The sequence below is a fragment of the Eurypyga helias genome, unplaced genomic scaffold (genome assembly GCF_000690775.1).
Source record: "Eurypyga helias isolate BGI_N326 unplaced genomic scaffold, ASM69077v1 scaffold16170, whole genome shotgun sequence".
NCBI classification, from domain to species: domain Eukaryota; kingdom Metazoa; phylum Chordata; class Aves; order Eurypygiformes; family Eurypygidae; genus Eurypyga; species Eurypyga helias.
In genome coordinates, this window is record NW_010226400.1 from 27,115 (window position 1) to 51,385 (window position 24,271).

Here is a 24,271-nt window from a genome sequence, read left to right on the forward strand (position 1 = left end):
TCAGTTATAAGGTACATCTTGTTGAAATAGGAAGATGATGCACTTGAAGAACTTTTTAACTTAGAATAACAGAAAAGTCACTTTTGTTCTTCAGAAAATAGACTAGTTACTTCATTTGTTTCTATGAAAGTATTTATTTTCTTGAGCTAAGTATGTTTATATTTTCTCTCATTTGTGTGTCTTAATATTTTTATTAGGATTAAACATAGATTAGTGCACTTAAAATGTGTATCTTTATGTGCATTCATATGTCTGTGTGCACATAGGTGTATACTCAAGGCTTAGCATGAAATGTATTTTGAACAAAAGTTTCAGACTTTAATCCTGGTAATCCCTGCAATATTTAAAAAAGTAAAAAACCCATCAAACTTCAGAGATCAGTTTCAGTGGTATTACTCCAGTCTATTCCAATATTCTGCTTCCCTTACAATACATCTTAGGGAACTTGGGATGCTTATATAATGAAGAGATTAGTCAGGAAACTTCAGAAACTGCTGACAGGAAAAAAACGGAGTTTATCAGATAGTGTGATTAATTTGTTAGCCTGTGATAGCTTAAAGAGACAAGAACTGTAAGTGGCAGCACTTCTCAATAAAGTACTTCCTGCAGGTATTTCCAGGTTCTTAAATAATGAGCATTTGTGATTTTAAGTGTTAACAGTAACGCTCTTAGTGATAGAACTGATCAGTACCGTAACCCTGCCCACCGTTATGTCGTATGTATTGCCATTCATTTTATGTATGTATATGTGTGCATATATGTACATATATCCACATATATATTTTTAGTATTTTATATAGAGTACATACCTTGAGGATCATTGAAACCCTTTCAGTTGCTTTGCAGCCTAGCTACCATCAAAGCTGATAACGCTCTGCAGTATAAACCACTTACTGAAGTAGGTGTAATGCAACACGATACAAAGAAAGTAGTATGGTCTGCATCTTATGTACTCTGTATACGATCTGTGTGTGTTCTGTAAACCTTTTATATAGTGGTTATTTGTAACAGCATTTATAGGTTGTGCAGAGGCAGTGTATCTGAATATCATACAGCAATCCTGGTAACACCTTAGGATGACAAACTAGGCACTGTTACGTCTCGCAGAGTAGTTTAGAAAGCTGGCAGTTTCCAGTGATGATAAATTTATCTTAAATATTTGTCTCTAATACTCAACTGAGGGAAAATTTAGTGCTTATGAAGCTGTTCATGAAATACAACGGAAATTTTAAATTATGGTTTGGGGAATTGGGCATTTTAGGTTTTGTGTGACTCAAGAGTTTTATTGTACTTTATTTAGCGTAAAGCTACACAGAAGACTCTTACAATACAAGTCAGTTTGTAAATCTTGTTCATCTTTATTGTCTCTGATGTATCAAGCACACTGGATGGAGATATATGGCAGTTGTATAAAACACTTGCTATCTTAAATGTATTCCTGACTTTTGTAAATTCCCGAGTAGATTTCCCTTCTCTCTACAGTTCTGCAACATGCATCCGTGAACCAAAATATATAGTGGTGGTTCAATGTCTTGATATACTCTTTCTTTGTAGGTTTAAAAGTGGAATTGGCTAAAATGTATAAATTCTTTGTTGTCACAGGGAACAAACCAACAAATTAAAGCACATGAAGCCAGCTCAGCAGTGCAGCATGTTAACTTATTGAAAGAGTGGAGCAATGCTCTAGAAAATAAGGTATATCTTCTACTCACTTCTAATTTTCATTGATTTCTTTAAATCATATAAAAGTACTGGAAGAAGGGCTATTTTTTTCTGTTTAACAGCTGTTCAGCAGTACAGCTAAAGCACTAGTAGGCTTCAAAAACCGTTTAGCATATCTGGTACCTTTGTATTAATAAAATGCTGTGAGAAACTTGGCTTCACAACCCCATATAGTTTTCCTCATTGGTAACTTGAATTAAATCACTTTCTTCACATAGATCAACAGTCCAGTATTAAACTTCCTCTCTGAGCTGCCCTCTTACAAAAAGGAGGGTTTAGAAAGCTGTGGCAGCGCTATGAGCTGTATATTTGCTACCTCAGTATTTTTCCCAGAGATAACATTACTAGAAATACCATGTAATAAACCTGTTTTCTTTATTTTTGTTCTTGCTCACCAAACTTAATGACCTGCAAAGGTTAATTAAATTAATCATATTGTAGCTCGTGGGCATGATGATTTCTGCTTTAGTTCTAGACCAGAATGAGTTCATGGTGCAGTGCTTCCTTGGGACTCCTGGTGTTAGATTGTTTGGGATTTGGGAGGTGCTGGAAATCGTATCAGTATCAGCTACGATCTTGTGAATCATTTGAATGACTTAACCATCTGTTCTGCAAATAAGATTTAGGCTTTGATTTAAAAATACAAAACTTGGGAACAAATCACTGTTTTCTTAAACCTTTTTCAAAAAGTTTTACATAGCCATTAAAATAATGCTTCTCCTTTTTTGGGGGGAGGGGGAAAAAAAAATCCCAGAATTACTAAACTATTCTACACATGCAGGCGGAAGAGTCAGGAGCAGCTTCAGATTTTTCTAGAATGAGTTAAATAAGAGCAACAATTCCAGTGATGTAGCTCAGTTAGATGTGTGTGGCTTGTGACTTCTGTCATCTCACAGCAGACCGCTAGATCGAGTTTAGCAAACTCTGTCTAGAAAGTGTATTCCCTTCTTGGCCTTGAGTGCTCTCTCATGCATGGGTTTCCAGCAACATCCTCCAACCACAGGAAGCGTAATTTTAAAGCAGAAGTTAACAGGAATAGCAAAATACGCTATGTGTCCCTGGACTGCTTGGTTTTGAAGCCCTGTAAGGAAACCATTGAACCTGGGAGAGGTCTAGTGAGGGTTTGAGATAGAATTTTTACTACATGTGCTAAGTCTTAGTTTGATGGTCAGTAACAATGCTTAAGTTTGCTTTTCCACTTGAATCTCTTTGTTAATGTAGCAATGGTACATTTTTCGGTTTTAAAAGCTACAAATTCACATCCTTAGTTTTCTTTTCATTAGTCTGATTAAAACTATGCAATTTTTTTTACATCATAGGGAAAAACCACGTTCCCTGTGACTTCCACAATAGATCGTGTTCTGCCTTTTGTCAGTGTCTTGAGAGGTGCTTTGTCATTTAAGAAATGCCCAGCATTCTATGTTTGTCTCTTACAGAGCTGAGAGAATATACACTTGACTACTCTTTTATGTTCAATTTTTGTTTTAACATTCATTTAGGACATAACTGCTTATCATTGTTTGTCCAGTTTTTTTTTTTCTTTTCACTTCCTGCTTTGTAGACTTCTTCCTATTCATAATAAAGAGTTGAATCACTGGAAATCCCAAAACCGTGCCAAGTTACCAGAATAGCTAACCACATATCATATGTCAGTGACTTTACCCAGAAGGGTAAAGACATGATTTTTAACTTCAATGTAGTTCTCTTCTTTGAGAAGAAATTAATCGATGCACCGACGAACAACAGTGCGAAGTTATCTTAGCTGATGAGCATCACAGGAATCTTGGCCCTGCTAAAGTCAGTGGAGTTCTTGTCAGCGATTTCTGCAGGGTCAAGATTTCATTAGGGGTACTCTGTGATATGTCCAGAGGGGAAAGCAGAAGTTGCCTTCTCCCAGTCACCACGTTCTCTGACAGCGCTTGTGAAGTGTGGAGACTGAAAGTCTTCAGAGCTGCAAAGCTTGTGCTCAGTGAGGAGTTTGGTATTTCAGTGTGCTGTTGGCAAAGAGTAGTAAAAGAAGGTCAAATGTAAAATCTTGAATCAAAACTTTGTGGGGTGAATTAAAATTTGGGGTGTTGTTCACTCTGTGATGGGAGAGATTTGCAGACTGGACTCCCATGGGTTTTGTGATGTTGGAAATAATGACTTGAACGTAATTTTGTGGCTTCGTCACATTCTTAAAAAAATCTGGTATAAACTCCTTTTTCTTTTATAATATGTGACATAAATATGGGTCCTGTCTGTTTTAATCCAATTCTTTGTGGTGTAAGAGGATTTCTTCCATTCTTTAGTAACCAATAACTTAATTTGAAAAATGGCTGAATAAGAGCATGCTATATCGTAGCAATATTTCAAATATGACAAGGAGTAAAGGAAGCAGATTGATGCAGTTTGTAAATAGATGCTGTGTTTCCTTTACCCTGGCTTTTAACTCAAGTTCCAAAGACTTATGCCAAATGCAATTAGGAAACTATATTTAGTGTTAAAGACTTCTTATTCACGAATTGCCACCAAATGGCAATTACTGACTTAGCAATGACAGTTCTGTATGATTAAGGGCTGCAGGAAAAAAAATTCTATTTTTCTTGTGTTCTGTAGAACTACGTGCAAAATTTCAGTACAGGACAGGCCCGTGTGTTGTACAAAAATGGAAATGTAATGCTAGTGACACAGAGTGTAAATGCCTTGTGATTGGGAGGCCTGGGGAGGAAACAATGTGAAAAGGGGAATGTAAAGATCACAATTAACTAAAGAACTCTGATTCATTAAGGAAAAGGAGGATGCAAAAAATTGAAGTGCCTACCCAGCAGATCTGAACTATGCGAGAGGCAGGGGTACTAGTTTAAAGTTAAACTTGTTCTTGAAAATCTTCTCCAGTACCTAGGCATGCATTCCTTCAGCCTCGAGATCGTGTTTCTCTCTGCACTGGCAAATTTAGCTTTGTCTCATTTCTCTTGAGCGTCTTTGCCAGTTTTTCACATCCAAAATGTAGAACTAAGGTATGGGTGTATATGCACTCTGCTGTATCGATAAATACACACGCACATGCATCTTGTGGTATGTCTCTGGTTTTGAGCCCCTGTCCTGTGATCATGCTGAATTCCTGTGGACTTTGCAGTCCTTTGTCTAGTTCAGGCTAGTATAGAGGTCAAAATGATTTACCCTTTTAAAGAGGCTAACTTCTTGAGTCTTGGGGTGCAGTGATATGTGGTTTGACTATGTCTGATTAGGGGACAGTTAAGGTAGTGGAATTTCACAGTGGTAGCCACATCAGAGGTAAAATTGCTAACATCTGTGTCGAGTATGGTGGTGTAGGTTTTTTGGGGGGAACATGAAGCATCCAAGTAATTGATCTTAACATGGAATGTATATCAGAAGATTTTCATGAGTCAAAAATGATGCTGCTTCTTATCCATATTTAAAGATCTGTCTGTGGAACTAGTCAGGGCATGTCCCAATGTCATTTTGTGTCAAGTTTTTGTTTTCTGTGTTTTTTGCCACTGAATAATCTTGCCTGGAGAAAAATGAGATTTAAAAAAAAAAAAAAAGGCTCCCACACAAACATCTTTCCCCTTCACCCCCCCACCAAGGCACTGCCCTTCCCCAAACCACATAAATGAACAGAGTACATAATAGTGTGACAGAGAATATTTAGTGTATTATTTTCATCCCCAAGGAGATACATTGTAAGATATTCTTCTAACAAGGCTCATGTTTTTAAATCTGAATGAGTCACTAATGAATGAATTCATAAAATGTCAATACAGAGAGAGAATATAATCCACAGCCTGTAGCTCTTCAATCTTTTCTATGAGTAGGCACCCCTGGATTTTCTGTCAAATGCATGGATCCCTTCTGTATTCATTCATTTCAGGAGTTTTCATCACCATCACATTCTGTGAAGCCAAGCCCGTTCAGATGATGATTTTCCTTAAATTTCCTATAGATCAGGATAGATTTGAGTAAGTGGGGAAGATTGTTTCCCTTTCCCAGTTAGCTTTTAGCTGCTCCACTTTTTCTAGTATCCCTTCTGTGCAGGGCTTGAGTTCTTAATGCTGATCTAGAGCTAAACAGGTTGTTTCTTCCAAACTCCAAGCAGATCCCAAGTCAGTTAGTGGAAACCAGGAAGCCAAGCCACTAAATAACAAACTGGATTAAAAAAAGATTATGCTTAGACACAAGTTCTTTTGCTGTTTGTGTATCCCATCTGCACTTTCATTAGCCAGAGTTGTACCAGTACCACGCTGTGAAAGTGCAGAAGTAGCTATCGGAAGGTTGGGGTTCATTTATTTAATTGCAAGATGTGGAGAGAGATTTTTACTAGGATCTCATCCCTTTCATGTGTGTAAGATAGTTTAAAACTAACAAAATTATAGGTATTTTTAATAAACTTTGGCAGGAGTAATTGTAGAATTTTTTCCAGGTGGCCTTGCTCCAGAATGAAAGTTTGGAAAAGAACAAGAGTATACAAACTTTACATAATCAGATTTGTAGCTTTGAAATAGAAATTGAAAGACAGAAGGAAATGCTGCGGAATAATGAATCTAAAATACTACATTTACAGGTAAGAAATTTAGAATCTCCCCATTAAAGCAGAAATGGTAGTAGCTTCTTTTCTGTGCCTTTACACTTGTGAAGCGAGGTGTTCTAATTAAAAAGGGGGTGACAGAGTTTACCTTATTATAAAGCTATTCTGATTTCCCCCCCCAAAAAACAGTAGCTGGTTTATTGGAGTAAGATACCACAAAAATGCTGCAGTTGTCTAGCCTGTGTTAACAAAAAAAAACACCAAACCTGTTTAAAAAGGGAGAAGATTGAAAATAAAATTACGCATCCTATCTGAAGAATAATCATAATTATTTTGTCTTCTCTGCAAAATGTAACTGCTTGAGGAACTACTGTCAAACTGGAGGACAAGATTAGCACCTTAAATCTGTCATATGTATAATGCATATTTCTTTTCTCCTTGCTGGTATTTTAAAAAATGTTCATCATGACTGAGATCAGTCTGGTGTGGAATTGATCCAAACGTAGTACAATGCATTTGAATAGACTTTTTAAAATCCATTTATCTGTTGTTCTTGTTCTGGGGAAAATGTATCTAATTGTTCCTTTGCCAGTAGGTCTGAGTTTCTTATTCTGTAGACTGAATCACCTGGCCACAAGCCAGCATCCAGCTGGAAATCTTCTGGATGCACTAGCATGGTACTTAGCCCAAGCTGAAGTTCTTTGCATCCAGAGCTGGCTTGGAATGTGGATGCTGGGAATTTGAGTTAGCTTGCGTGATACAGCCCACAACTAGGGAAACTTCAGGAGGTATTTAGCAAGCTATTGTGAAGGTATTTACACATTATTTTAGTATGTCTGCTGCTAGAATATCAGATACCTGCTTTTTAGCATCCAGCTTAAAGGAATGTAAATAAAATTATCTTTTTCATTTACTATTCACTTCACATACTAAACTGCAAATATTGATACCCAAGAAAGATGAAAGTACCCAAACTGGAGTATGGCTGCAATTCACAGGGTAGCAGAGTCAAGAGCTCAGAGCCTTGAGATCCCGGACATTGGTTTGTAAGGAAGCCTTTAAGGTTGGCAACAGCAACGTTTCTCCTTATAGCACTTACTTCTTCCCATGTTCTGCCCACGTAGTAACCAGTTTAGCCTGCCTTAGTCATTGTTATTTGTTCTGATGACAGTCTGGGATATGGCTGCATTCTTACAATATTGCATTCGGACACTGAGAAGCTAATCCGTGTATGTATTGATATTGCTGATTGAATCTACCAGGAGGTAAGTTAATTTGTAAGCCTCAGGTTTTTACACATGCTGTCTCAATAACCAGTGATGAGAGGGGAAATGGAAAAAACCTGGAGCAGAGTTTTTCATTATTGTCTTGATGACAGATTGCAATATCTTTGACTTCCTCAAGCTCTAAGTGTTAGCAAAATCAATTTTCAAATGGTTTATATTTAGAAAAACCACTGCAAAACAATATGGATGACAGGTTCCAACAGGTGGCTTTTTGGTGGTAATAAGTACTGGAGAGGAGAATGTGTGTTACTCTTTTTTTTTTTTTAATTCCCCCACCTCGTCTTTACTTCTTGCTAGCTATTTGAATTTAGTTATTTTAAGCCAAACTGTGTTTTACTGCTATTTCAACCCAATTTCTTCAACTTCCTGAAAATTCCTGGTTCAGTCATCTTGCTAAGGGTACTCTGGAAACACATCTCGATTTGTTTTTCCCTGGACAATATGACTAGCCTCCTTCTGTTGCCTAGTGGGAACTGAAGGAATTAGTTACCTGTTGTGAGCCATTCTTTTTGTGGGTTGCGTTGAGCAGCCATGGCTGTACGAGAGCCACCGATACTTCCAGTGTAGAACTAGCCAATTCAGGTCTGGACAAGCGAAACTTGTTTAGTGTCCCAAATCCTCTGCATGCTAATAATTCCTAGTGCAGTTTGAGTACTAGTGGCCATGTAACCCTCTTTGGCTTGTGAACAGCCGTTTCCCAGAGCACAGCTGCCGTCATCCGCGCTGTGAGGCGTTTAACCCAGCTTGTATAAATGCATCAGCGGCATCTGGGGGCTGGCAGGAACCTCAACCTTGAGCTGTTTAGGTTCAGATTAATTTTCTATATACTGGTATCTAGGGAAAGTGTTTTTACCATGAGAGTATGTGGTGCTGTTTCGCCTGCTGTCTTGTGGAAAGGAACTTTCACATCCAGTATCCAGTCTTTCTTACAAGGAGGCATATTAGTAAACGAGGTCTTAAGCTGAGTGAGGACATGAGGTACCTCAAGACAAAAGGAACTATGACCTTATGAATATAAGATGATTTAATTGGTAATACATTCCTTCAAAGGAGGAGGAATATGATTTGTTTTCCCAGTCAAGTAGTACCTTTGGTTCCTTTTCCAGTGCGTTCTTTAGCTTTTCAGTTTTGCTCTATCAGTTGCAATGGAAAGGTCCATTAGGAGCATCTGAAAGAGAATAGAACTGCAAATACAACTTTTTTCAGTTCCTCGTGACATTTTCTGAATTCTTTGAGTAATAATAGTGTGAAAATTCTGGAAATTGTTTATTAGAAATACCAACCAAAACCTAGGTGCAAATCAACATCAAGAAGAGCCCTCAATGATTTGCCAAGCATATAACTCTGGATTAATGATCTGGAGAGGTCAGCTGCTGGAATAAAAAGTGCATGCAGAAAATTGATACCTACTTGAAAATTTATGAGTACAGTGTGAGACATCTGTGTGCTTTCTAATGGAATAATTAGAGAGTGAAATTCTCCACTGCTGCATTAAATTCAGATTGAGTACATCAGTGCCTCCCAGCATGAGGGAGGTTGACTCCCTGTAGAGTGAAAAGATAGAGATCCCACTGCTTTTTAAAAACAGAATAATCAGAAATAGACTTGTATTCTGTATCTATTGAATTCTCATGAAGGGGTACAGGAGAGAAGATACTACGCGCTTGCTGACGTGTAGTAGAAGCAGCTAATAAACCAGAATTGGTTGTGTACGCACAAAGGTAGAATGTTGCACACTGGCTGATGGAGAGAAGTTGGTCCCTAGTAACATCTTTTAGTAAACTTCTCCCAAAAGAACAGCTCACAATTCTTCTGCATCTTTACCACTTCCCCAATTCATCTAAAAGTGTATTCATTCATACTGGTTGATCCTGTGTTAGTGCCAAGAGATCCCACGTGGAAATTAGAGCATCTCTGTGTGAGGCACTGTACAAACTCACGACCGTGTTACTGTTCTTGCCTTGGAGACTTCATGTTTTGTGTGAGTAGAGAAAAAGACTCGGGCACACCATGGGTTTACTTTGCACATTAGCCATGAGCTAATGGCCCAATGTTGTGGCTCTGCTCTTGCAGCATCCGTTCAGGCCATTCCATGGTGTGTTTCCTTTCATATGTATAGCTAACAGCCCTTCCCTACTTTATTTTCTGACTTCCATCAGCCCATGTGAGAGGGTGTGACTGTGTTGGTAGCTGATGATTAGTATGTGCAGGCAAGTTGCTTAATCTATTTAATGGAACCGTACCCTGAATTTATGATTCAGTACACGGCTTACCTTCACAAGGTTGTACTTTTGCAAGCCAGGTATATAACCTTGTTTTAAAACACCAACATAGAAATAAATAGTTATTCTTGAAATATGTTAGGTTACTCAGTGGCTTTTGAGGCACAACAAAATAAAACACTCCTAGAACATGATTTTGCTAGCTGGCTTATCAAATTGACAGCCTTCAATTAATCGTTACAGACTTTCAGTATAACTGAAACCACATGATTAAAAGCAAATGCCTAAAAGGGGAAATGAAGGTTGCATGAGGTAGAAGGGTTTTCCCCATCAGTGGGGGGAACATCAAATCCACATGGCTAACCAGAAGGCAAATGCAAAATAACTCTTTATTTTCTTGTTTTGTACTCAACTGCTACTTTTTTTTTTTTTTTGAAGAAGTGAAAAATCATTTTTACACATGTTGGCACTATATGATGATGAATTATAAAGTTAGGTTTAGAATTTAACTGTAGGTGGTAGCAAAAGTAGTTTCTTGTCTCAAGTATTTCTGTTAATCATTTGAACTTCACAACTATGGGGTTCTGGCTAAAATTCCTGCTAGTCCAAATTAGCTGTGATAACCTGAAGTGCTGTCTATTTCTTTCATCAGATTTGAGGTAGATTGGGAAATATGTTCTCCTTTGTTTGTCATGTGCTGAGGTGCTTGCAATGTTCCTCTTTCAAAGAATACCAGCCTCTCTGTATATTTTTTGAGTATTATATTTCATGCCTTCCCAAAATCAACTGTTGTTTGTCTTTTGTTTTCTCAAAAAGACTCAACCAGCAAGCACCTTCAGGAGGCATGGCTTCCTCAGTTTAGGAAGTAAGGGTGGGAATTTTAAAAGTGCTTAAGGGGTCAGAAGTGATAGTTTTGCTTACACTTTTGAGAGCCTCTCCTATGGTTCTGGGCACATAGTAACTTAGGCTTTGACAACTGATTTATGTGAGCTTGGAGCTTGATAATGCCGCTCTGTCTGCACATGCACTCCTGCTCCACGTGTGCAAGAGTGCTGATGTTTTTCTGGAGGGGTAGGTTATTTTGCTGTTACCCAGTGATTTAATGCATGCGCGTGAGTAGCCAGTTGTTTACACCATGGTAAATTGTGGTGCCCATACTTTGTTGCTTAAGTGCTATGACTCAAAATGCAACAAATAGCAGCCCTTAGTATCAGTATAAAGCCATCCAGAAAATTTTTCTTGCATTGAAAAGTTGTTTTTAAGGAAATTTAGACAAGAGCACGCTAACAATTTATTTTTTAAAATAATTGTGTTAATTCTGATAGTGCTCTAATATTAATACCTATGCAGCACTTAGGAATTTTATGTGTGTTTCATAAATACTTGGGCTGTTCCTCTAAATTTTCAAGGTTTGTTGTTATTAAAATATTTAACATAAACAAAACTCGTTTACATTGGAAATGCATCTGACTTGTTTACATATTCCTTGTTTAAGTTGCATAAATTAATGTATTTTTGTTCTTTTAACTTGGAACTTAATGTTTTATAAAGCGAGTGATAGACAGTCAAGCAGAGAAACTGAAAGAACTGGACAAAGAAATCCGTCCCTTCCGACAGAACTGGGAGGAGGCTGACAGCATGAAGAGCAGCGTAGAATCCCTCCAGAATAGAGTGACTGAGCTGGAAAGTGTTGATAAAACTGCAGGGCAAGGAGCTCGAAATACAAGTAAGTGTAAGCACAATGGACTGAAGTACTCAGCAGTGCTGTCGAGAGGAATATGGTGTCCTTTGAATGGCACTCCCATTGTGGGTTTTTTTGGGTTTTTTTTTTATGTGGAAACATCAATAATGTTGTTTCTTCTGATTTTTGCATAGGAAACTGCATAATCCCTTTGTTGGTGATGTGGCATTGCTTCCACGCTGTTTCTTAGGCTTAATTTTTGTCTTTTATTTTCTTGATCCTTGTTTTGATTACAGTGTTCATTCATTACAAATCGGTTTCTCAATTGCTCTTTGACAGCTAATAGTTTTCAGCAGCTTCTTTAAATATAGTCTTGGTATATTGACAGGTTGTCTTTTTCTTACTCTTTTCCACCATGAATAGACCAACAGTGTGGTTATCCACCTGAAACCACCTGTCCTGATATCTGTTACAGAGGTATATTTGATCCAAAGAAAACTGAGAGATCTGCTTGAGAGTAAGGTTATTGTTGTGCTTGCTGAATAAAGTGAAAAATGGAGTGTAGATCACATGTAAGTGTTTAAATGACTGGGGCAAAGAACTTCAACATTTAAATAGATCTGTGTAAAACAAACCTGCCTCACGAGTTCATCTGCTTCTCGGTATTTTATGTTGGCCAGTTTTGCAGGCGTGCAAAGACAGAGACTAAAGTCTGTGTGTGAGGGAAAAGGGATGTTAAAACCAGCTCTCCCTCCAAACTAAATAAGTGGCCATACAATGCAGTGCTAAAGGTGAATTTTCTGTTACGATGAACTTTAGTCATGTTAACAGCACTACGCTTCTGAGACAAGTAGTGTCTGAGAAGAATATTTGGGTGATCAGTGGTGCTTCTGAATTTCAGAGGGATTAATAGGATCTGTGACCACTTCCAAGGTCTGCACTGCTAATAGCGATCTACAGATAATGCTGCCAGCCCTCCTCTCAAAGCAATGGAAGCGTCTGCAGTTCAATTGCTTAGTGACCAGATAAAATTTGTTAGATGATTTGAATATTTGATTTTTACTTCATGTGTGATTAACACACATGTTTGTAAAAATCCCAGTTAAGCTAGCTACTAGCTGGCAAACTGTTGTCTTTGGAAACTGCTTCATTGGCGGTCAGATGCACTTGGGTTGTTGGGGAGGAAAGTGTTTTAATATACAACAGCAGCGTTGGCGATGGATGTGTACAGTCTTTAGGATAAACAGACACTTTTCTTACCCCCTTCCTTTCCATGTTCAACAGGCCTGCTAGAGACACAGCTGAGCAGACACGATCAGATGCTGAGTGTTCATGATATTCGTCTGGCTGACATGGACCTCCGATTCCAAGTGTTAGAAACTGCCAGTTACAACGGAGTATTAATTTGGAAAATTCGTGATTATAAACGTCGGAAGCAAGAGGCAGTCATGGGGAAGACTCTCTCCTTGTACAGCCAGCCCTTTTATACTGGATACTTTGGCTACAAGATGTGTGCCAGAGTTTACCTTAACGGAGATGGCATGGGAAAGGGGACGCACTTGTCGCTGTTCTTTGTCATAATGCGTGGAGAATACGACGCGTTGCTTCCTTGGCCCTTCAAACAGAAAGTGACTCTCATGCTTATGGATCAGGGACCGTCTCGACGCCACTTAGGAGATGCTTTCAAGCCAGATCCAAACAGCAGCAGTTTCAAGAAGCCAACTGGAGAAATGAACATTGCATCTGGCTGCCCTGTCTTTGTGGCTCAGACTGTTCTAGAGAATGGAACGTATATTAAAGATGATACTATTTTTATTAAAGTCATAGTGGATACATCGGATCTACCAGACCCCTGACATACAATGGGGGAGGCGGATTAAACAGAAGACAACTCCGTTTGGGGGTTTTATATCAGTTTGTCTTCAATCAGAGGTCCTAAAGCTCACAGAACCACCTTGTGGAACAGACGGAAGAGTTTGAAGGCATAACTGCATAGGGTCCAATTGCAAAAGTAGCAACACATTAAGAAATCATACCATGGTATATTTTTTAATAGAACTAGCAACACTTAAGCTCTGAAGAATCACTTATCCCTCGTGAGGATAATGATTATGATCAGAGAGGATTTTTGGTTTTTTAACTTATTAATGATCTAGTCAATTGGAGGTGAAAAAGACATATACAGTATGTGCTGAATAAATTACTGACTTTTATTTCTTTAAGCTAGAGTACAAAAAAACTTCACACGTGGGCTAGCTGGAAATTGTCAGCATGTTAAAAGAAGAAATGATGAAGTAATGTTGCAATTATGATATTATTTGAAAAACTGAGGTGCAATCTTGTCTGAAATATAGTATATTGTCTTTTTAAGGCCTCATCTGGTCTCTGTTTTAATAATTACTTTGCCAGAAGATCTTGGAAAAGTATCCATGTCTTCTCAAAAGTATCTGAATCAAAACCATATTTTTATTTGAAGTTCTATTGTTACAGAAAACATTTTATTTTAAAACTGTTGATAGACTGATATTTCTTGGAAGAAAAATAGAAGATATCAAACACTGGTTATCACTTGTGATAGGAAAAAAAACTATTCAATTCTGTTATTTCTCTTTAGAAATGTAAACCTACAATATATGTCGTAGTTAATGACACTATTTCAAAATTAAGGAAAAATCACTCATGGATGCTGTGCATCATTATCAGATTTATAATTGTTTTCACCCTAAAATAGGGCATTTGTTGAACTTTGGAGTTCTAAACGGAATCCTGTACATTTTTTAAAGTTCTGCCCCATGCTTTCCAATCAAGCTATATATGTTGCACATTATGCTGTCAGCAGTATATAGTGTTTTCAGTATTGGGAAGGAGGATTAGTGCTGAAAAAAAAGCCTCTATGTTTGTTCTGTACTAGCAGCCATTGCTTCTTAAGGACAAATCGGCAATGTCTTAATCCAGTGATGGTGGCTTGCATGCATACATGTGCCTTAGATGTGCTGTGCTGCTTATAAACCATAGCTTTTTATTCAGATTAATTCTGATATTGAAATGGTAGTTTAATTGGACTTCACGCATAATGTTTAGCCTTGTCTTCAGAGCCCTTAGGTACCTTGACATGTGCAAAATAGAAGCCAAAGTCCATTTCTTTGGCTTCTGGAGCTTCTATGACTTGGCCGTGGTGGAATCCATCTTATTCAGGTGCCAAAACGTTATGCTCAGTGCTCCTATGGAGCTTGGACTAGACAGTCTCCATGGCCACTGTGAAGGCAGGCGACATTTTTCCTCTAATGCCTGTGGTTGTCAGGTGGCATCACTTGAAACGGACCCATCCGAGAGCTCTGTGGGGCTGTGAATGTATATGCTCGTGCCAGCTTTTCATAGCAGACAAGCATCCTAACAGGGAATGCACGGGCTGCTTTCTTACCACAGCCTGACCTGCAGTGGAAAGCATTTGCTTGCCCTGAAACATGCTGATTGCAACCTGCCGTGTTCGTCTGCTTCTATTTAATAGCCTGTGACAAGCTAAGTCTAGAGGCATAGCCTGACCGTGGTGCTCCTTAAAAATCCCAGGACCGCTTCAGCAGAGCGGGCTTGCACCACTGTGGTGTTTAGCCTTCACGGGCTTGAAAGAAAACCTTGCATCTCCACCTTTTAATGCCAGGTTGTATCAGTTTTCTGCTTTTTGATGCATAGTCACAATTTTTGTCTACGATGCAGTTGAATTCATGCCTTTGTATTTCAGCTTGGTTTTGCCGCTGTCTTTTTTGGCTGTGCCTTCACACACAGTGCCTGCAAGAAGTATTTATGAATACACAATGCATGCTAAGTGGTCTTCATGGGTTTTCCAGGCACCTGCTAGAATACTGCCTGCTGCTGAGCGTCACAACCGTCAGCAGCGACCTGTCTTCCTTTTCTTGCCTTCCATTGTCCAGGTACTGTACTCCCTTTATGGTACGTAGCTGTCAACAGGTGCAAGCTCAACTATGGAGGCATGCGCTAGCGTTTAATTTCTAGCATGGAAGGAGGACGTTCTGCACAAGAAGAGAAGTATCTAGAGATATACCCGCATCTATATCTCTAGATATAATTAACATGGCACTTGCAGTTTTATGCAGGCTGCATAAGCAAACCCATCACTTATGCTTTAGGGCGAAGGTTCGCTCAACTTGTGTCATTTTAATAATTGTGAATGTAGGCAGCTGAGCTTTTGTGTTTGTGCATCACAGAATTTTACTGAAAACAGGATTCCCAAGTGGAAATGTCCAAAGGACTCTCCTCCCATTGCTAATGCATGTCTTGTAAACGTAAATGAAACCGTTTGGCCATCTCAAAACCGTTTATATCCTGTTTCAATCTGGGACTTGGAGGAGATTTCTAGCATAGGCAGGACCCAGCATATTCAGCAGATTTGTGACTACAGTTTCCAACTCCTGTGACAGAATTATGCTTCTAAATCCAGGCTTTTTAAAAGAGGAGGAAAAAAAAGAGTTTCCAGCCTTTGTGATTGAAAGAGGATTCTCAAACATTGAGAAAAGTGTAAACTAGTAGGGAAGTCTTCCTGAGTCTGCACACAGCCTAAACTAGTAGCTTTAAGAGATCTGAATATCTCCTCTTAGTGGGATATTGACTCAGAAACTTCATAGAGAAGTTTAAATACAAACACTGCTAACTATATTAATGCCGATCACTGTAGCAGAAACATCAGTCACTGTTGTATTTCACAGATCTCTATGCTGCTTTCCATATCTCCCAAGTGCCAAAAGCACCAGCTGCCAGAATCTTCAGCTTCACTTGGGCAGCTTTTATAATGCAGTAACGTGCTATCGATATAAAAATATTTTTGCATATATGCTTTTTATCACAGTTAATAAAACGGAGGCCTACTGCACTTATTTTTTAAAACTACATGAAGCTGCCAGAGAATTTCCAGTTTGCCAACCCTGCGTACTGTGAAATCCAGGATATTGCTACACAAACGTAAACACCGCCTGCTGTGGAATACCCGAAGCCTTGACTGTAACACCCCTTTCTCCACTGAACTCGTGGGCCATCTCTGTAGAGTTCTTACTGTGTACATAGAAATCGGTTTCCTCTGCTCTCCAGCAAGGAGTATGTAGCATTTTGTGAAAACAAGGCCACTGTATATTCTCTAAATTGAAGGGAAAAGATACCTGGTGCTTTACTCAACACTTCAGATAAGTTAAACCTTTTCTCTCCTCATTGAAATGCCCTTTAGCCTTTTTTTCCTGTATGTTCCTGACCCAGATATCCAAAGTTTTCTAGGGACTGCCTGTTTAAAGTGGTTGATTGGGCAACAGCCTGCCCCCACATATACTCTTGAACCCCGGCTAACTCCCGTGGTGTGCCATTATTGCAAGGGGTTGCCAGAGTATTGGCGTTACTTTGAACAAAGCGAGTGCGTTCAACTGAACCTTTTTGTCCTCCGCTTAGTAATTCCTAGCGGCGCACAACGGAAGTCTCTTGCTGGTATTCTTTCGTAACGATGGCACTCCAAGTTACGTACAAGCCTCTTGCATTTCCAGCTTACTGTAGGGCGATTCCAGTGCATGACAGTCTGGATGTTGCCCTTTTTGTACGCTCTTCAGCACGGGGTGAGTGCATCTGTTACCTAGAAAGTCTTGAATTCTAAACAGGATGAAACTATTTGGGTGTTTAAAGACCAACCTGCGATTCTGATGCATGACCACGTCTGCGTTGCTTCTCTGATCCTCATTAAAGGGGTCTTGTTTCAATTACTGTCTACATGGTACACCTTCAACTGCTGACTTACGATATGCAATGTTGATTTCAGCCTTGTACTGTAAATGTTGTTCTTCACAGAGAATGTGCAATAGGAAAAGGGGATGACGGGTGGCATAATTTTGATGGAAAAAAGATGTTGTGGGTAACATGCTAGCTTTCTTATAATACGAAATACAGTTTATTTTCTTTTCCCGTGGGTCTTCCTGCTTGGAAAAGGAAAGTTGAAGATATGTGCCTGTTTCTGTGCCTGGTGAATTTCTCAAATGCAAAGATAGTAGAGATTTGTGTTTAGTTGTAATTTAAGCCTTGAGCCCATGAATGTTAGGTTGCGATTGTACCGGTGGTGTTTCTCAGCTTGCCACGATTACGGCTTGTTGAGATGGAGTTCAAAAGCTACCATCTATTTGTATCTGTATGCCATCACGTGGGATAGGCGTTTCACCAACAGTGCAGGGGTTCTGTTGTTGTTTCGTTTCATTTTTAAAACACTGGTGCTGTTTAATCCAAGACAGAGAAGTGTGTAGGGGGAGTGACAAGAAAAGCTGGCTGCACCGCAGAAGAGTGAAAAGTGTGACTGCAGTATTGATGCCTTGATATGATTTAACTATGCAAATATACAAATAGGTGAGGGGGGAAAATTCTTGGGTTGCAAGTCTCTTAGTTTCTGCTCTGTAAATTACTCGTACGTGTGTAGGTACATACATATACGCACAGACATGCATGCGCGTATATATGCAAAGTCTTTACGTAGAAGTGATGAAACAAAACCCTTTCCTCCAAGTTATACTTGATCAAGTGGTGCATATATTACTTGCTGCTGCTAAGGGGGAGGATCTTGGCTAAAGGCAAACTTTGGATTCACATCTTCCAGGTTTGAAGACCTTTGATATATCAGTTTGTTTAGCCTTCCTGAAGACCTTGGAATGTCGTCTAGGACACATGTCCTTCCTCACACTCTGCTAATTCAGAGATTCCTGTCTTTTGAACAAATACACTGATGAGCAACGTGTTAATTGCAAATTCTGTCCTTTGGTTTGGGAACAAAAGATAATAAAAAGCAGCTGGACCTCTTCCTGGAATTCCTATCCTGATACCTCTGTATTCTGGTTGACCTAGAAGTCATCGCTACTGCAATAAAAACAATTGGTTTGGGAAATCGGTCTGAGAGTAGTTTTTAGCGCTGTGTACAGCATAGTAAGCACTTTGTATCTGCAAGCATGTTTGTAGAGCAAGTGCTATTTGCCTTCTCTGGAAAAAGAAGACAAGGATGAGCTGTGGAGTGAGTTGCCCAGAGTCACAAAAGGAATCTCCTGGAACCAGGATTGCATGAGAGGTAGCAGTTCCCTAGTGTGATCTTCACATCACTAGGTTTTGCTGGTTTTAATTCATTTGTTCCCTTAAAGGAACCGAAACTCAAGTTGACGTACCCTAAAGACCCACATCAGGACAGCAAGGGCTAGCATCAAACATACAAGCTGTTGTGATGTGGGGTTGTACGCGTATGGTAGCCCAGGCGTTGCGTGCTGCTTGGCGGCGCTTTGCGGAGCAGAAGGCCAGCGCGGTGCGTCGGTGAGAATAACAGCGGCCAGTGTGTGTCCTCCGCTCTTTGTCCGGCATCACCCAACAAAGAAGGTCTCGTTCGATGCTCCTCTTAACCGAGGAGGGAGAATACCATTTTCAAGTGAAGTGGATTAATCTTTGTTCTGCCAGCCTGTAGTGTGACCGACCATTTCTTTTCTGTGGGGATTTTTCCTCTTTTCTTTAAACCAAAATATGGAGGGCTTAAGTGTTCTTTCCTGCCTCTTAATCCAGGCATTTGCTGAGAAGCACCAGATAGGAAGGTTGTGGAAAACTTTGGACTGCTGATTCAGGGACATCCTCTTAAGACTTAGAAGAGTAGAGATAAACAACGTCTAAGGGATCTGACTATTCCTATTTCTCTTGTAATTTATGGTCAAGACTGCAGCTTCTGTCTTCCATTTCATGATCTTAGTGTAGATACTAGGCTGTGTTTGTTCAGTCTTTTTCCCTCCAAGTTAGGATTAGTTCCTTAGGGTTCAAATAAGTTCTAAATTTCACAGAGAAGCACCTGAACCAAAATCCTGGATCCAAACATCCCAGACTTGATGTGGAATTCAAATCTGGATCCCAACTCTGTGGCTTACTAACCTACCCATTTAGGGAAGGGTTTGTTGTCTCTATGTGGTGTTTGTGTTTTTGGTCCTTTGGAACTAAGCTTTTAATTTGGTTGCCAGTTCTGCAAGGACTTTTTAACTTCTTAGCAATGCCGGTGTTCACACGCTCCATTGCTGGCAGTGCGATGCGTCGTGATAAAATTTGACTCTGTCTAAGGGTTACTGAGATAAACCAGCATTATCATTCGTAAAGGTCATTTTCTTGCATAGTGTTCTGAGCTTTGGATTTGAATATAGCTCACATCTGAAAGGACACATCTTCCAACTATGACCTGCGTCACTGGCAGAGAGTTGTATAATCTGTACTTGTGGAATGGGAAGGTACAAGCTTCCATTGTTGCTGATGCATCATGTGATCCACCTGTTTTGGTTTTCTTGTAGCTGTTATTTGGTTTATATATATTTTTTTTTCAGTTTTATAGGAAAAAAAAAACCCAACAAAAACAGGGGAAGTTCAGGATTTTTTCTACAAGGTATAAAACTCCAATGATTTAGTGGTGACTGGAGAGCTGTGAAAAATACCCCATTAGGAGATGATGGGCTTAAACATGGGTCCATTTCTCTCAGACAAGTAGGATAACCTTTAAGATGCATGGAACAACGTAATAATCGGGAAAACTAAAGCTGACATTTGTTTCCAAGAAATTCTGTAAGAAATATCTATGGAAAAGACACCAGTGATGAAGAATGATGTACAAATTAACGTGTTTGAAACTTGTGTATCCATTTCTTTTATCTCATACTCTTCAGTGAACGGTACACTTGTGTTCAGTTTTATGATCAAAAACAAAGACCAAAGAAGGCCAACCTCATTTGATTGTGTATATTCTGCCTGTCTTAATTATCAATAGCTGTAAGGAAACAGTGCAAGTGATCTGGTAACCAGTGGTTCTCGTCCTTTTCTTTTTAGGGGGAAAAACAACTTTAAAATGTATAATTTATTGCTCAGCAATAACCATGTTGTTAAAATAATAATTAAAAAAAAAAGGAATTAGCAACATGTCTTAATTTCCCAATAGCATTATTATATGTTGTATTTCAGTTTATTGTATATTGTGTTTTTGTATTTATTTGTGTTTGGAGGTCTAGCTATGTCTTTTTGTGTTTAAATGCTAATAAACAAGGACAGTGTGTAAGAGTGTAGAATGCAAAACTCTGAAATGCTAAACTGTGTTATTAAAGGAAAAATAAATCTAAGTAGGAAATCATACGTTTTAAAAAACCCTAGTGTGTTGAATTTGAATGGCTGCTCTTGATTTGCAAGTGGGCAAGCTGCCTCCTTGCCCCTCTCTGAGCCCGCCGTATGGTGGGTGGTTAGAGCTTTAAGCACCTGATGGACCTTTTACGGTGAAATTCCTTTCCTCCTCACGGGAAATTTGCCGTGACTTGTTTCAGCGTCCTGGTTTCCACGTGGTGATTCTGCTAGAAATGAACTGGGCGATGGCGTTCATCCTTACGTCGGTGTCAAGAGTCCTCGTGCAAATAGAGTGGAAATAACTGAAATGGCTTTTTGTGCGTTTGTCCCAGAGAGGTGCAGGAAGGGGAAGGCAGCGTGACCTGAATGTCTGCACATGTAGATTTAGTTTTTTTCTTCTCTGGTGTCGTTAGTGACTCTTCCCAACTCAGAAATGCATTTCAGGCGTGTGTTTGAAATCGTGGCATACGAGGTAGTCTGCAGAAGCAGCAGGCTGTTTGGAAAGGAGTGGAGCAATAATAGTTGGTGGTGGTTCCCACCACCTTTCAGACTCAGCCTGGTGCTGACAGCCCGGATGGCGGACGAAGCGCGTCACTTCTGCCGTGTGCCGCGCTGATCTCTCTGTCCTTCCGTTTCTTCTTCCCACCTCTGTCTTACTGAAATTCCCGTTTCCCCTCACTTGCGTCACCACGGGGGTAGTACTGGGTTTAGCAATGTGGGAATGTCCTGCCCGTGCTCAGAGACAAGCCCACGGTGTCTCAGCAAAAGCCACCGGCACGCAAGCCCAACGCAGCAGCCGATACCAGCGTTTGTGGCAAGTGGGCTAGAAGTGCTGGGTGGCCACGTGCCTTTTCTTGATAAAGTGGGGTCACCAGAGGAAAGGCAGATGTGGGAAGGGTGGCGAAGAAACACTATCCTCGCCATGCAGGATGTGCCAAGGTCGATGTTCCCTTCTGCTGAGAGCAGTCACCGGTGAGTGACTCCGGATGCTCCGGTGTCCCCTGCCCTGCTCATCACACTTTCCACTCCTATTCCCACGGCTGCCACTCGAAGCTCATCTCCCTGATGTAGTACATGAAAAGACGGTGAACTTCCTTGTGTTCCTAATGAAGCAGGTTACCTTCAGGCAGAGCCCTCTTATGGAAGAGCACTCTGCCATTCCCGGAGCTGCTCCTCCTCCTTCCAAATATTTTTGCTTGGTGCTGCTCAGACGCGACACTTGTGTCATTACAGTGCAGCAGGATAGGTGGAGAGGAAACAAATTGCTTTAAACGTGAGGGTAAACACCAATTCTCGTCTCACCTTCCTGCTCCACCCCAGCACTGAATCATAATTGAAATGTTACACGATGCTGTTCCTGGCGAGAATGAGGTTTTATAGGTTTCTTCTTCATGACAGGTCACGGAAGGCAGCAGGCAGCTTTGAAGTGTGCTTCCCCCCGGAAGATGATACAGTACGTCAGGCGATGGGAGTGGAGTGCCAGCTCTGGGAGAGCAGGGTGAGGGGATCTGGTCTGCAGAGAGTGTATGTTGGCTCAGCCTGGACCTGCTGCTGGGGCAGCTCTTGCAAGAATTGCAGGGGGATTTTTTAATATTTTTGCGTTTTCCACTGCTTCAAGCCTAGAGTTTGCTGGCTGGCTGGTAAGGAGAAATGCTTTCGAAACCTCTGAATTCTCAGTCCTGCAGATGGACCTATCTCCTGCTCTCTGGGATAGCCTGCTTTGGTGTGACCAAGTCCCGAAATCGTTTGAGGAAGGGGAAAATAGCCAGTGGTCAAAAACAAGTGGTGAAAGAGATGATTTTCCCCATCCTTCCCCAAAGCCGTTTTTCCATGAGTCAGTTGGTGGCTCCTTCTGCATGCCTGGGTTGAGCCCTGAATGCTGTCACCCTCGAGTAACGTGTCTGTCTTGTCCTTGTTTGGCCAAAAGGGGTGACAGCCCGAGCATCTTCCAACACCCCCCTCAGCACATGTGGCACCCGAGGAGGGTGTGAGCCACCCAGCTCTTTGCTCCTTTGGGGTAACCTCTGGCAGTGGTGCACGTTGGCCCTCGTTGTCTGGTGTGTCCTGTCGGCTCCCAAGAACAGGGAATGGCCTACGCTGGGAGCTGAATTCCCACTGGCTGGGCTGGCAAACACAGAAGAGACCCTGGGGCTGACTTCCACCCTGCAGGCTGCCCATTGGGTTAAAGAGTGTTTGGGCACAGCCTGCAGTGCAGGTTGCAGATGGTGGGAACGTGTTCTGGCAGCACGGCTGCGCTGATGAGCAGCAGGAGTTGTTTGCAGACATTGCTACGGACACGCGATGGCCGCTGTGTGCCAGCACACAAGCTCCTGCAGAGCAAGATTGGGATCAGCCCTGGCTGGTAAAAATGGCATCAGTCTCAGCATACCCTGTGGGGACAGGAATGTGGGAAAAAAGCGGGGGGCGGGCCCCCCCCCCCCAGCCGTTGTCCCTTCAGCTGGTGTCCTGGGGTAGACAGTGGAGGCTGGTAAGCGGCACTCAGTCCTTGGGGCATAAAAAGAGATCTTAGCCAGGCGCAGGGGCTGGATGAAGTGGGCCAGTTAACGTGTCCCGAGGGGTGTGATCTCCAGGCTTGAGGAACGGGCCTGGTTGCTCAGATCCCCACAGTCACACTGATGCAGGTCTGCAGCTCCTTTGGGGCCATAGAATCATAGAATCACTGGGTTGGAAAAGCCCTTAGAGATCATCCAGTCCAACCGTATCTGTCCACCACTAAACCATATCTCTCAGCACCTCATCCACCCGTCTCTTAAACACATCCAGGGCTGGTGACTCCACCACCTCCCTGGGCAGCCTGTTCCAGTGCGTGATAACCCTTTCAGTGAAGAACTTCTTCCTTACATCCAATCTAAACCTCCCCTGGCGCAGCGTGAGTCCATTCCCCCTCGTCCGATCATCTGTCATTAGGGAGAAGAGACCAACACCCACTTCTCCACAACCTCCTTTCAGGTAGTTGTAGGCAGTGATCAGGTCTCCTCTCAGCCTCCTCTTCTCCAGGCTAAACAAGCCCAGTTCCCTCAGTCGCTCCTCATAAGACATATTCTCCAGACCCTTCACCAGTTTTGTGGCCCTTCTCTGGACACGCTCCAGGACCTCAATGTCTTTCTTGTAGTGAGGGGCCCAAAACTGAACACAGCACTCGAGGTGCGGCCTCACCAGTGCCGAGTACAGGGGGAGAATCACATCCCCAGCAGGAAGCCCTTGTTCTGCTTCAGACTACGAGATAAGCAGCACGTCAGAGTGCAGCTTCCAGATAGCTCTGAGATCAAATGTGACACCTTCCCGTGACTTCTCCTGCCTTGCTGCTCCTAGGGGAAGCTGGCTGTGTGGCTGCTGGAGGCCTGTAAGCAGCGGGTGAATGGGCGCAGAGTTGCAAAGAGGGTTTAACTCCATGGGTTGACCAAGCATGGCCAGCGGGTTGAGAAATGGTACTCTCCCCCCTCTACTCTGCTCTCCTGAGATCCTACCTGGAGTTCTGCACCCAACTGTGGATCCCTGAACGTCAGAAGGATATAGACCAGTTGGAGTGAGCCCAGAGGAGGCCACGAAGATGCTCAGAGGGCTGGAGCAGCTCTGCTATGGGGACAGGCTGAGCGAGTTGGGCTTGTTCAGCCTGGAGAAGAGCAGGCTCTGGGGAGGACTTACAGCATCTTCCAGTACC

General features: G+C 41.3%; 1 protein-coding gene across 3 annotated transcripts in view; it reads left to right on the plus strand.

The window, feature by feature from the left end:
* Positions 1-13,809, plus strand: part of TRAF3 (TNF receptor-associated factor 3) — a 28,032-nt gene extending 14,223 nt beyond the window's left edge. For 2 of the 3 annotated variants that reach the window (XM_010153034.1, XM_010153040.1), the window contains 4 exons: positions 1,603-1,695; positions 6,146-6,286; positions 11,310-11,484; positions 12,724-13,809. In XM_010153034.1, the coding sequence (XP_010151336.1) occupies positions 1,603-1,695; positions 6,146-6,286; positions 11,310-11,484; positions 12,724-13,295 (981 nt within the window). In that variant the 3' untranslated portion in view covers positions 13,296-13,809. The remainder of the gene's footprint in view (positions 1-1,602; positions 1,696-6,145; positions 6,287-11,309; positions 11,485-12,723) is intronic. The other variant, XM_010153048.1, reaches the window with a different exon arrangement.
* The last annotated feature ends 10,462 nt before the right edge of the window (positions 13,810-24,271 follow it).